The sequence below is a fragment of the Heterodontus francisci genome, chromosome 38 (genome assembly GCF_036365525.1).
Source record: "Heterodontus francisci isolate sHetFra1 chromosome 38, sHetFra1.hap1, whole genome shotgun sequence".
In the NCBI taxonomy this organism is placed as follows: domain Eukaryota; kingdom Metazoa; phylum Chordata; class Chondrichthyes; order Heterodontiformes; family Heterodontidae; genus Heterodontus; species Heterodontus francisci.
In genome coordinates, this window is record NC_090408.1 from 43,081,892 (window position 1) to 43,096,689 (window position 14,798).

At 43.7% G+C, this 14,798-nt stretch overlaps 1 protein-coding gene across 1 annotated transcript in view; it reads right to left on the reverse strand.

Moving 5' to 3' along the window:
* map2k1 (mitogen-activated protein kinase kinase 1) overlaps window positions 1-11,350 on the reverse strand; it is a 54,683-nt gene extending 43,333 nt beyond the window's left edge. The window contains exon 1 of the mRNA XM_068018241.1: window positions 10,837-11,350. Within this exon, the coding sequence (XP_067874342.1) occupies window positions 10,837-10,916 (80 nt within the window). The 5' untranslated portion in view covers window positions 10,917-11,350. The remainder of the gene's footprint in view (window positions 1-10,836) is intronic.
* Between the last annotated feature and the right edge of the window lie 3,448 nt (window positions 11,351-14,798).

Genomic DNA, 14,798 nt, shown 5'->3' on the forward strand with positions numbered 1-14,798 from the left:
TTTTGACTTTCAGCCTCTAATCTTACAGGGCTGGGTTTGAAAAGATTTGGTAGGTATGAGTCAACAGACTTGATTTAATTGCTGGTCTGTGCTAATTTGTTTAATCTGAGCTGGGGCAACAGTTGAAATAGTAATACAAAAGGCAAAATATGGCAGATGCTGGAAATCTAAAATAAAAGCAGAAAAGGCTCAATGCACGGCGGGTCAGGCAGCATCTGTGGTGAGAGAAGCAGTTGATGTTTCGGATTGATGACCATTCATCAGAATGCTGAAGTTCTGATGGGAGTGGGGGGTCATTTACCTGAAGCATTGACTCTATTTTACTCCATAGATGCTGTCTGACCTGTTGAGTATTTCCACTATTTTCTGTTTTTATTATAGTTGAAATGGTAAAATTTGGTCATCTGCCCCGGGCAGTTGGGGGGTACGGGGTGAGGAGACAGGATTAGTGAAGTTAGGACTGTTTTCCTTGGAGAAGGGAAGGTTGAAAGGAGATTTGATAGCGGTATTCAAAATCATGAGGGGTCTGGACAGAGTAGATAGAGAGAAACTGTTCCCACTCGTGAAAGGATCGAGAACCAGAAGGCACAGATTTAAGGTAATTGGCAAAAGAAGAAATGGCGGCATGAGGAAAAATGTTTTCATGCAGTGAGTGGTTAGGATCTGGAATGCACCGCCTGAGAGTGAGGTGGAGGCAGGTTCAATCGAGGCATTCATGAGGCAGTTGGATTATTATCTGAAAAGGAAGAATATGCAGGGTTACGGGGAGGAGGCAGAGGAGTGGCACTAGGTGAATTGCTCCTTCAGAGAGCCAGCACAGACACAATGGGCCAAGTGGCCTCCTTCTGTGCTGTAACCATTCTATGATAGGGTAGAAGCAGAGATTGTTTCATTTGCAGGTGAGACCAAAACTAAGGACCATAAATATAAGATCCTCACGAATAAATCCAATAGGGAATTCAGGAGAAACTTCTTTACCCAGACAGTGGTTCGAATGTGGAACTTGCTATGACAGGTGAGTTGAATAAGCATAGAAATCTTTAAGGGAAAGCTAGATAAACACATGAGGGAGAAAGGAATAGAAGGACATGCTGATGGGGTTAGAAGAGGTGGGAGGAGGCTTGTGTGATGCATAAACACCAGCACAGACCTGTTGGGCCAAATGGCCTGTTTCTGTGTTGTAAGTACTTTGTAACTTTGTAACTGCATGCCTTAATGTCACTGTTTACATTGGTCTCTACTGCAGCTCCTAAAACTCCTGCTCTGAAGTTCCAATCTAATAGCGTAGAGCTGGACTATTAACATGTTGCAACAAGGAAATGCAGGGTATGTGTTTGCTCTTGTAAGTTCTCAATTAGATGAATTCCTGATCCTAGGCTGGATCATCAGGCGAAGGCACTGAACGGCATCTAAAGCACTTCCATCCAAGGTTGCAAAAGTGTAAATAGTGTAAGATTATTTCCAATGGCCAATGAATTAGTAACAAAGAGACATAAACTGAGGATTGCTACTACAAGTAAGAGTGGGAGCTTAAAATATTTTTTTCCACCTAAAGATTGGAATACATTACCATAAGTAGCTGAAGAAGCCAAGCAAATCACAGCATTAAGGGGGAAATTAGATCAACGCATGAAGGAAATGTTAAATAGTATGAAGAATGAGCAGCGATCTAGAACAATGGTAGATAGTTCTGACCTGGAACTAGCTCCAGCTCAGTGGGCCAAAGCCTTCCATCAATTTGTTTCGTCTCTGAGCAAGTAGGTGAAATGACTGGCATGTCACTCTTGGATTGTTCCCATGCACACTCCACTGATCAGTGGCTGAGGGAGTGACTGAGCCCTGCTAACCCTTGGGATCAAGAATGATCCACGGAGTCTATCAACAACTTTCATTTAAATAGAACCTTTAATGTAGCAAGATGTCCCAAGGAGCATTACACCAGCTTGATCAATCAAAATTTGACACCGAGCCACCAAAGGAGATCTCAGGACAGCTAACCAAAAGCTTGGTCAAAGAGGTAGGTTTTAAGGAGTGTCTTAAAGGTGGAGGGAGAGGTAGAGAAGTTTAGGGAAGGAATTCCAGAGCTTAGGGCCCAGGCAACTGAAGATACAGCCACCAATAGTGGAGCGATTAAAATCGGGTTGCGCAAGATGCCAGAATTGGAGAAGCGCAGAGATCTGGGAAGGGTGTAGGCTGGAGGAGATTAAGAAGTACGGACAGGCAAGGCCACAGAGGGCTTTGAAACAAGGACAAGAATTTTAATAAGAGGGAGAAGCCCTACAATAACATATGAAATGGTACATGGACAAATATAAATGGAATATAAAACAATAATTGTCCACAGGAACATCAACACACAGGGCCAAGGTAGTGATGGAAAGAAGTTAGATTTGTTGCTGAGTTGTAAATGTCACCATTCTGGTCTGGAGAGCTGTTGAGAAAAAGGGGGAAATAAGTCACTTTTATGTGGTCCTTATATTCCTAGCAGCTCCCTCAGAATGAAGAACCTGTAACTAGTTCACCTGCAGTTAGTACTTGCTCTAGGGGAAGAAAGAGAGAAGAAAAATACCCTGAAATAAACAAAGCCATTCACTGGCTCCAAAGTAAATTTCAGCAAAACCTTCAAGGAAAAAGATTTGCATCTCTCAGAATGTTTCAAAGACCGTCACAATGTATGGGAATATAATGAATGCTCTAGTCTAGGCAAATGTGACAACATTCACTAACAGTAATGAGAGAAACTAACCAGCTAATCGGTTTTGATGGTGTTGGTTGAGTGAGAGTTGTTAGACGCAGGGAGAACTCTCTGCCCTGATTCAGCTGCTTTAACATTGGGTGAAATCTGCATTTGTGTCTTCTCAGTCAATAGCTAGTTCTAGCAACTCCGAACAGTTTTACATTCAGTGTGTAAATGTCTGTGTTAAGAACATAGGAACAGGTTCCTTAGGAAGGAGGTAGCATAGATTTACCAGAATGAGACCTGGGCTCCAACAGTTAAATTAGAATTAGAATCATTTACAGCATAGAAGGAGGCCATTCAGCCCATCGAGTCCATGCCTGCTCTCTGCACAGCAATCCAGTCAGTCCCATTCCCTGCTCGAATTTTGTTGCCCTGGAAGTTTATTTCTTTCAAGTGCCCATTCAATTTCCTTTTAAAATCATTGTCTCCACTTCCACCACCCTCATAGGCAGCGAGTTCCAGGTCATTACCACTCGCTGCATAAAAAAGTTCTTCCTCACACTCCCCCTGCATCTCTTACCCAAAACCTTAAATCTGTGTCCTCTAGTCCTTGCACCATCAGTTAATGAGAACCATTTTTCCTTATCTAACTTATCTAAGCTGGTCATAATCTTGTACACCTCTATCAAATCTTTCCAGAATCTCCTTTGTTCCAGGGAGAACAACCCCAGCTTTTCCAACCTAACATTGTAACTAAAATCCCTCATCCCCAGATCCATTCTGGTAAATCTCCTCTGCACCCTCTCAAGGACCCTCACATCTTTCCAAAAGTGTGGTGACCAGAACTGGATGCAATACTCCAGTCGGGGCCTAACCAGAGCTTTATAAAGGTTGGGCATAACTTCCCTGCTTTTGTATTCAATGCCTCTATTTATGAAGCCCAAGATCCCATATGCTTTGCTAACCACTTCTCTCAATATGCCCTGCCACCTTCAAAGATCGATGCAAATGCAGCCCCAGGTCTCTCTGTTCCTGCACACTCTTTAGAACTGCGCCATTAAGACTATATTGCTTCACCCTATCCTTTCTACTAAAATGCATCACCTCACACTTGTCTGTATTAAATTCCATCTGCCACTTGTCCACCCACTCTGCTAGCCTATCTATGTGAAAGGTTATCAGGGGTAGGTGGGAATGTGGAGTCGAGGTTACAATCAGATCAGCCATGATCTTATTGAATGGCAGAGCAGGCTTGAGGGACCAAGTGGCCTACTCCTGCTCCTAATTCATATGTTCCTATGTCCTGTATCATCTTCACTGTTTGCCACTCCTCCAGGTTTGGCATCATCGGAAAATTTTGAAATTCTATTCTTTGTTCCAAGATCCAAGTTATTTATATATAGCAAAAAGGCAGTGGCTCTAGCACTAAACCTTGGGGAACACCACTGTCTACCATCCTCCACTCTGAAAAACAACCATTTACCACAACTCGCTGTTTTTTGTCCTTGAGACAATTTTTTATTCAATTGGACGCTGACCGTCTTATTCCATGCACCTCAATTTTGTTAACCAGCCTTTTATGTGGTACTTTATCAAATGCTTAAGATCCATATAGACAACATCCACCACATTCCCTTCAACAACCTTCGGTTACTTCATCAAAAAATTCAATTAGATTAGTCAAGCATGATCTGCCTATTACAAATTTGTGTTGGCTCTCCTTAATTAACTCAAAACTCTCCAAATGCCTGTTAATTTTTTCCCTGATTATTGTTTCTAAAACCTTACCCACCACTGATATGGAACTAATTGGCCTGTAGTTGCGAGGACTGTTCTTACACCCCTTCTTGAATATAGGTGTCACATTTGCCACTCTCCAATCCTCTGGCACGTCCCCCGTATCCAGGGAAGATTGGAAGATTATGGTACGCCTTTCCACTATCTCCATCCCCATTTCCTTTAGCAACCTGGGATGCAAGCCACCTGGATCAGGTGACTTATCTACCCTAAGCATAGCCGGCCTTTCCAGTACTTCCTCATTCTCAATTTTTACCCTATCCATTGCCTCTACTCTCTCCCCTTCTACCGATATTTAGTCAGATTCCTCTTCCTCAGTAAACACCGATACAAAGCACTCATTAAGAATTCTAGCCTTGCCCTGTGTCTCTATATTACCCTCTTTGTCCCTAATAGGACCCACTCCTCCTCTTACTTCCCGCTTACTATTTATATGCTGGTAGATGACGTTTGGTTTCCCTTTTATGTTGACTGTCATTCTATTCTCATATTCTCTCTTTGCCAGTCTTATTTTCCTCTTCACCTCTCCTCTCAACTTAGTGTATTTGGCCTGGTTCGCACTTGAAGACTTATGAGGAGAGACTATACAAATTAGGGTTGCATCGCCTCGAATTTAGATGGTTAATGGGTGATCTGACGAAGTTTTAAAGATATTAAGGGAAACAGGTAGGGTCGATAGAGAGAAACTATTTCTCATGTAGCCTATGTTTCTATAATCTGTGTTTTTTTGTAGCATGTGATGTTGATTGAGGGATAAATATTGGCCAGGACACCAGGGAGAACTCCTCTGCTCTTCTTCAAATAGTGCTATGGGATCATTTACATCCACCTAAGACAGGAGTTGGGGATTCAGTTTAAAATCTCATCAAGGATGGCACCTCTACCAGTGCAGCACACCCTCAGTACTGCACTGGGAGTGTCAGCCTAGATTTTTGTGCTCAAATCACAGGGTGAGACTTGAACCCACTAACTTCTGACTCAAAGGCTAGAGTGTTACCCACTGAGCCACAGCTGATAAACAGTTATCTTGCACTAAAATTACATTAATTTTCTTCCTGACACAAATTTAAAAACTACACTTGAGAATAGCAACCTCTGACTGCATCCTACAAATAATATTTTCATAATCCCAGCCAATTTGGAACCGAAACATTACAAGATAATGTTTATATTCCTATAATTATTCAAACTTTTTCATAAAAAGATCCCCTTGGTACACATTCACTAGATATCATTTATGTCTGTGTGTTCACTTTCCAGAATGATTCAATTGTCTTTCTTTTCACACCAGAGGCATTATTTTCCATTTTATAATTACTCCATTTCTCCTGAGAGCTTTGTTCTACTTATCATTTCCAATATGTATTCCTGCAGTTGTGTCTTTGCTACATTATGTGGCAATTATCTAACGGATATTTCGCGGGTTAAATAAAACTGACCCCCTACTTAAGTGAATTCTTGATAAGCAAATATTTCTGTTGCAAACAGATTTCCCCTTAATAGGTTGATTATGGGGTTAGCAGTACCTGAGTCCGATAATCAAAAACTGTGGAATTTTAACATTTCGGAAGAGTAGTTCAGATGTACCACAGTCAGACAGAGTGAATCACACTCAGATTAGCCCTACTTCCACAGGGGTAAATGACCGATCAGCTCCTTCAGTGGCCTAGAGTTCCCACTCTGAGCAATCACAGCTGTAAACTGGTGCCTTGCTGACCCCATTCACTTTGCAAAAACACAGGCCTGTGGAAACCAACAGACGGCCCACAGCAGAAAATCTGGACAAAATCGTATCAGCTGCGTGGAGGTGGCTTTGGAGGTTGTGGGAGTGGGGGGCGGGTGGTTTAGAAAATCTTGCATCGGGTCACCTACCCAACACATTCCCACCTCTAAGTGATCTTGCAAGAAGTGGTGTGAGACCGGCAGCAGCTACCTGCCCAGAAGTGGTGGGTAGCTAATTAGAAGCAAGTAAGTGCCTGGGATCTTACCAGCCGCAGACAGGCCCCCTGCTGCGGCGGAAGCCTGACAGGTGACTGGAGGCGGCCTCCCATCCCAGACCAGGGAAGTCAGTGAGGCCTCCTTTAATTTCTGCCCCCTCCCCGAAGCCCTGGGTGCTAGCTGCGGCCGCAGTCCATCCTGCAGAGGAGTTCCTCCTCCACAATGATGGCCAAGCAGCTGTGACCACAGTTTACATCAAGCATTTTTTTGAAGTCTTCAGAAGGTACCTCAATCTTGAGGTTCCCTCGCGGTCGCCCACCTACAGCGGCAGCGCTCATCTCTCTCCATGGGGCTGTCGGCCACCCAGAGCCTTAAGTGCTCCCATTGGTCCTCCCACCTGCTGTACTTAATTGCATGGGGCTTCCAGAAACAGCCTGTTAATTGGCCACCTCCAGGAAGCTCGCCCAGGTGTGCGGACCTCATAAAGCATCGGAGTCGGGACCCGAAAATTGTCCCGTTCCTCGTTTAACACTAAGGGGGTAAGATTCTGCCCATTGTCTCAGGACGGGCAGAGGAGAAGAGCGAGCACCAACCCACCTCAGCAACCAGCACCATCAATATTTCAAATTAAGCTATCGGTGATCATTCTCAGAAGCTTCTCCTTCCTGAAAACACTAGCTTGATTCTGCTTTTTGATGGTTAATGCGGTTGATGTGGTGTATCCGGACTTCCAAAAGGCATTTGATAAAGTGCCACATAACAGGCTTTTCAGCAAAGTTGAAGCCCACGGGATAAAAGGGACAGTGACAGCATGGATATGAAGCTGGCTGAATGACAGGATACAGAGAGTAGTAGTGAACAGTTATTTTTTAGACTGGGGAAACGCATACAGTGGGGTAAGGAATTGGTACTAGGACCACTGCTTTTCTCGATATATGTTACTATCTTAGACTTGGGAGTATAGGGCACAATTTCAAAATGTGCACTTGTAAGTATTATGAACTGTGAGTAGGATAATGATAGACTTCAAGAGGACATAAGCTGGCAGAATGGGTGGACACGTGGCAAATTAAATTTAATGCAGAGAAGTGTGAAGTGGTACATTCTGAAAGGAAGAATAAGGAGAGGCAATATAAAATAAAGAGTACAATTCTAAAAGAGGCGCGTGTACAGAAACACCTGGGGGTACATCTGCACAAATCATTGAAGGTGGCAGGGCAGGTTGAGAAAGTGGTTAATAAGGCATACGGGATCCTGAGCTTTATAAATAGAGGCATAAAGTACAAAAGCAAGGAAGTTGTGATGAAGCTCTGTAAAACACTAGTTTGGCCTCAACTGGGGTATTGTGTCCAATTCTGGGCACCGCACTTAGGAAAGATGTGAAGCCTTTAGAGAGGGTGCAGAAAAGATTTTGAGAATGGTTTCAGGGATGAGGGACTTCAGTTACTTGGACAGATTGGAGAAGTTGGGGTTGTTCTCCTTAGGGAAGAGAAGGTTGAGAGGAGATTTGATAGAAGTGTTCAAAATCATGAGGGGTCTAGTCAAAGTAAATAGTGAGAAACTGTTCCCATTGGTGGAAGGGTCAAGAACCAAAGGACATCAATTTAAGGTGAATGGCAAAAGAACCAATGGTGACATGAGGAAAAACATTTTTATGCAGCGAGCGGTGAGGATCTGGAATGTGAGTGTGGTGGAGGCAGATTCAATTGTGGCTTTCAAAAGGGAACTGGATAAACACCTGAAGCAAAAAATTTGCAGGGCTACAGGGAAAAGGTGGCGGAGTGAGACTGAGTTGCTCTTGAGGAGAGCAGGCCGAACGGCCACCTCCTGTGCCATAGCCATTCTATGATTCTATTTTCACAATTTTTGAGTTATTACTGGCGTTTTATATTTAATATCACAGTCATCAGTCACAAACAAAAGCTACTCATCAGGCTGCCTCTCCCAAATTATCTGGCCAGTCTCAAATGTGGGGAGAACTATCATCACTCCAGGGATACATGCCCTCTCATTACAACACTCATTTCTTTCCAACTGAAGGTAATGAAGTACCTTTTGAAGTGTAGTCACGTAATGTAGGAAGCACGATAGCCAATTTGTGCACAGCAAGATCTCTCAAACAGCAATGTGATGTTGGTTGAATGAAATAGTCCATGGGATCTTTTACATCCACCTGAGAGGCAACACAGGGTTTGGTTTAATGTCCCATCTGAAAGATGGCACCTTTGACAGTGCGGCGCTCCCTCAGTATTGCACTGCAGGTGTCAGCCTGGGCTGTGTGTTCAAGTCCCTGCAGCAGAACTCAAATCACAACTTCTGACTCAGGAATTGAGAGTCCAACCCACTGAGCCTCGACTGACTGCAAGGGAGAGACCAATGTTTGTGGAGAATGGAGGGGAAGCCAGAGCATCAGCAGTCCAGGCTGTATTTTCATAGCCTTGAGCGGCACTGCTATCCCGCAAAAAGATAAAGGAACTTATTTTTGGAACTTCATTTGGCCAAGCTATCAGCTGATACTGCTCACAGTAAGCATGGTGCCCCTTCACCCAGGTTAGTCTAATAATTGTGATCAGAGTCCCAAGTAAGTCACAAGTGTCAGCTGTGGCTCAGTGGGTAGCACTTATGCCTCGGAGTCAAAAGATTATCCCCACTGCAGAGACATGAGCCCAAAATTGAGGCTGACATTCCAGGGCAGTAATGAGGGAGTGCTGCACTGTCAGAGGGGCCATCTTTCAGATGCAACATTAAACCAAGCCCCCCCCCTCTGCCCTCTGAAGGTGGACCAATTTATTTAATGTCACTACTGATTGCACGGAGAACTCCAGGGAAAAGCATTGTGTTTATCTGAAAGTATCTCATGCTATAATGATATTTGGGTGGCGCAGTGGTTAGCAGCGCAGCCTCACAGCTCCAGCGACCCGGGTTCAGTTCTGGGTACTGCCTGTACGGAGTTTGCAAGTTCTCCCTGTGTCTGCCGGTTTCCTCCCACAGCCAAAGACATGCAGGTTGATAGGTAAATTGGCCATTGTAAATTGCCCCTAGTGTAGGTAGGTGGTAGGAGAATGGTGGGGATGTGGTAGAGAATATGGGGTTAATAGGATTAGTATAAATGGGTGGTTGTTGGTCAGCACAGACTCGGTGGGCCGAAGGGCCTGTTTCAGTGCTGTATCTCTAAATAAAAATAAATAAAATACAATGTCAGGGTTGTACAGTTTTAATAGTGATATTTCATTACTGCTATGAATCCTGGGATAGTTCACTGCTCTAGTAATATTCAACAAAAAAAAATCAACATACCAGCCCATACAAGCTAGGGGGCAGCAAAATACGAATCCAGAAGAAAGGCAGGAGATAAACATTGAGGAGAGGATGAGAGACAAGAGGAAACTATATCAGTAGTAAGCAGCCAGTCCCTGCAGCCCTAACAACAGACATTTTGAGCTTGTGATGATTCATGTTTTTGGCATATAACTGGAGACCAAAAATCCCATCAAGGATTTGTCCAATCCCTTTCAACACCACTATTTATGGCATTGTAAAACCTATGGAAGTATACATATTATAGGCATTTCTTTATATCCTGGACTTTTATATAAATTAATATCAATATATTAAATAGGCTTACGTCTGCAGGCACTTCCTGTCGACTTTACCCATTTTAAACTCCTATGTCCAATTTACAATGGAAATTACCTGAAAACTTGTCATACTGTAATTACATTTCCCCAGAGGCGGTGCACCGCCACCAGTGGCAGGAGATTGTAATTACAGCGTGATGTTTACATAAGCAGTTTCCAATGTAAATATCCCTGTTGGAATTTATAATGAAAATTAATTACAAGGAGAGAATCTATGACTTTAAAATGGAGACTGAAATACATCTGTGTGCCCTGGTCCAATTATGCTCAATCTAAACCTTCTTTCCTTGAAGATTACACTTGGTCCTGACTCACCACCCCACCCCTACTTTCGTAGGAAAATCAACTAAACAGTTAAATTACTAAATACATTTTCAAAAGTCCATAGCGGATCAGGGTGAGATCTAGACGCGTACCAGGTACAGTAACTGCAAGATTTGCATAACATGTTTATCATCAGGGAGTGGCGAGGGTTTATTGCACTAGGTGTCGGTTTCGACATGTTGTGAATGTCTGGCAGGCAAAAAATATGTCCTTTTTAATAAACTACTGCGCCCATCTAAAATAAATCAAAGTTACTGCAGGCCCACATCAAGGGTTTATTCCAGTGTGTCCCATGTTAAACCTTACTCTGAAATTGACCAGTGGCATTGCCTGAATAATCACAGCCCGCCATCCTAACAGGAACACAATTCTCTTTTAAATTCACCCGTTCAAAATAATGCGAGACATCAGCGTTATTGCAGCATAAGAATCATTTTAGATGGGGATGAATTATCTTACTCTGCGGAAGTGGTCCCGTTCAGAGCCGATCCATCGGGACTCGGGTGCAGCTGTATTGGTCCCGGCTTCTTCTTGGGCATGACTCGCAGGAGGAAGCAGCACTGGATTTACACACGTGTGTTTTTCACTGTTCCAAGGGGAAGCTTGTCTTTTCTCAGGAGCCGATGTTGATACTAGTGTACAAATTCAGTTCCGCCTTTTCTTTGCGAGGCATGCATGGGTGGCCGATCCCGAAAATGTCAAACGCTGCGATCTCTCCTCGTTTCCTGAGGATCTAAAACACCCCCTTATACCCACAACCCACCTCCCACCGCCCCTTCTCCAAAAATATCCCCACAGTAAAGCCCGGGGCTGTCCCGCTGTCCCCAACACTCAGGGTCACAATGTAACAATCTGCAGCCGCTCGATACTTTGTATCAAACTCTGCCCAATGATACTTTGGAAGCAGACGGGGTGGCTTTGCCCGGATAAACTGACCACATTTTCCCCTCCTGTAAAATCGTCAATCCCAACCCGGATTTGCGGAAATGCGTCACTGATATCTTTGCAAAGAAAAAAGCATGCTATTTAAGTGTCACCCGCACGCTGTAGTCCTTCATAGACTGCTCTGCAGAGTGAAATGGTGACTGTTTCATAAAGGACAGTCCTGTCGTACCCTTCCTTAATTCCTAACCATATATATACCGACCACAAAAGCAGTGCCGGGAGAATAGGGAATAGGTCTGTTAATAAATGAAATATTCTAGATCAGGAACTATACAGGCAATCACAAATGCTATAAAATGGGGAATATACACAGTATCATGAAAAAGGCAGATTAGTATATAAACCTTATGTGCTTAGAATTGATAAGTTATAAATTGGATTTCTGTGTGATCTCTACAAAATTGCTTTATATATTATTAAAGCTCTTACATCTGAGTGAACTTTAGGCCATTTTTTTCTATTATAAACTTGTGACCACATTTAGAATGCAAAGATTTAATTACACCCTCCTCAGTCCCCATTATAAATGTGAACATGGGAATTTATAATGAATATATAAGCATTAGGAGAGAACAAGAAAGACCTATATTTATATTGCGCCTTTCACAGAATCAGGATGTCACAAAGCCCTTTACAGTCAGCTAAGTGCTTTTGAAGTGTTCCAATATAGGAAACAGGCTTTAAATTGAGGGCTGATAAATGTCTGCATATCCTGAATTGTATTCTTGGCTCCATACTACTTCATCTGAAAACGACACTTGGCCTTCACTCCGTCTGGACCATGAGGATAACTTGGGTTGGGTTGCTTTCCTTCCATCCACAAAAATTGATGGACACACAGTAAACCATACATTTAGGTGGGGTGTCTTCTCTTGGTGCACCTTTGCTAATGGCTGTGAAGGCCAATCCTTGAGAGGCAGGTTCTGCCACAAGTGCTGCACATGAAGCTGCCAGGTGATGCTGTGAGTTGTTGTTTTTGACATTGGCGCCTATTGCCAAGCTGCTGTAGCCACTGGTCATCGTGGTAGTGCACACCAGTCCACAGGATGTGTCGTCATTTCCCTCTTTCACCAGCTAGTGACTCCCAGGTGCAATAGTCGACATTTAGGGCCTTCATGTCACGCTTGCAAGAATCCCTGAAGCGGAGCTTTGGGCTCCCCACTGGTCGTCTGGCCCCGACTACCTCACCATATAGAAGTCCTTGGGTATATGATCGTCTTCCATCCTGCGGCCGTGTCCGATCCACCGAAATTGCCTCTGTTTGATTAGCGGCAACACACTTGGGAGCTCTGCCTTTGAGAGGTCAGCCATATTTGTGATTTTGTCCTGCCAGGATATACCCATAATGCACTGCAGACAGCGAGGATGAAAATTATTGATCTTCTTTTCCCAGTAGCTGTAAGTCACCCATGTTTCACAGCCATACAGCAAGGTGCTGAGAACACAGACCTAATAAACCATCAGCTTGGTCCTAAGGAGCAGCTTGGTGTTATTCCATGTGTGTTTCATGAGACGTTCAAAGGTGGAGCTGCTTTCCCTACGTGTGTATCGAGCTCTGCATCAAGGGACAGATTGTCTGTCATTGTAGGCCCAAGGTAGCAGAATTTGCTAACCACTTCCAGTGGGGTGTTATTTAGTGTGATCGGGGTGGAGATGCAACACCTTGTCCCATGACCACAGTTTGCTTAACGCTTATAGTCAAGGAAAACAAGTTACAGCCATGGAATAGACAGTCTATGAGTCTTTGTAGCTGAGTATCCATGTGAGCGACTAGCACAGCATCATCAGCGTAGAGGAGATTTCTGATTAGGACACGATGTGTTTTTGTCTTTGCTTTCAGCCTTGATATATTGTAAAGATTGCTGTCTGGCCTAGTGTGCAAGTAGACTCCTTCCATGTCTGCAGGGAAGGCGAGGGTCAGGAGCATTGGAGAAGAAGAGGCTGCCATACAGAGAGAGGGCTAGGATGCAACCCTGTTTCATTCCATTCTTCATTCTGAAACTGTTGGAAGTGGAGCCATCAAACTGTACGGTGTCATGTTGTCATGGAAGGAACGGATGAGACTGAGGAGCTTCGGTGGACAGCCAATTTTTCCCAAAATCTTGTATAGCCCTGCTCTGCTGATGGTGTCGAATGCCTTAGTGAGAAAGTAAGGTAAAGGGGTATACTCTGTTCCCTACACTTCTCTTGTAGCTGGAATACAGAGAAGATCATATCTACAGTAGATCTGCCAGCACAGAAACCGCACTGTGCTTCCGGGTACACTCGGTCTGCAATTAAATGGAGTCTTTTAAGTATGACCCTATCATAGTCCTTCCCTGTGACACTAAGGAGTGAGATGTTGTCGTTGTTGTAGTCTCCTGTTGCCCTGCATGGTGTAGTTTGTATACACTAGCCATTAGGTGGCTCTGTAGGTCACATTTTTGAAATGTTTCTCACAAATCAGTCCCCATCTTAGTTTTCAGTACAAGTGAGTTTTAAATTTTAGTTTCATTCTTTATATTATTTTGTATTAGTAATATTGCTTTACTTTCACTTATTTACTTGCTTCCTGTCACTTGCCTCTATTCTCTTGGCATGAACTATCAGCCATTAGACTTTCCTGCCCTTTCAGATTATGGCCCCACTTCCATTTCTGAAGTGCTCCACACCCCCAACACTCGACAATTCCTGTCCCCTCTAGGTTCCCAACTTTTATGGAGCTCCATCTGTTCTCTGTCACTCCCCCAGCCCCCTGACACACAGCCCCTCCAAACCCCTTACCACTCTGTCATCGAGCAACCTTAATGGGTCTTGGCATACAACTTCCTGTCACCAACATGATTGAAAAACATTCACTGACAAGGCTAGCATTTATTGCCCATCCCTAATTTCCCTGAGGTGGTGATGGGCTACCTTCTTGAACCACTGCAGTGTAGGAGTTTGATACAACTGAGTGGCTTGCTAGTCACTATATTCATGTGGGACTGGAGTGACATATAACTAGAATGGAAAGTTTCCTTCCCGAAAGGACATTGCTAAACCAGTTGGGTTTAGACAGTTTTATGGTCACTTTACAGATATTAGTTTTTATTTCTATTTCTCATTTCTATTATTCCAATTTTTTATCTATATGCTGCCCCTTGGCAACATCGTCCAAAAACATAGCTTTAGTTTTCATATCTACGCTGATGACACCCAACTCTACCTCACCACCACCTCTCGCGAATCCTCCACTGTTGCTGAATTGTCAGCTGCTTGTCCGACATCTAGTACTGGATGGGCAGAAATTTCTTGCAATTAAATATTGGGAAGGCTAAAGTCATGTTTTTGCGATCCCTGTCACAAACTCAGTTCCCTAGCTACTGACTCCATCCCAACCACTACATTACTGTAACCTGTAGTGGAGGAGAGCACTCAGGGTAGGGGGTGGGAAGTGGGGAAGGGCAATAGATAACATTGCAAAGTAGAGAAGGCTTTGAGAAGCTGCCAGTCCA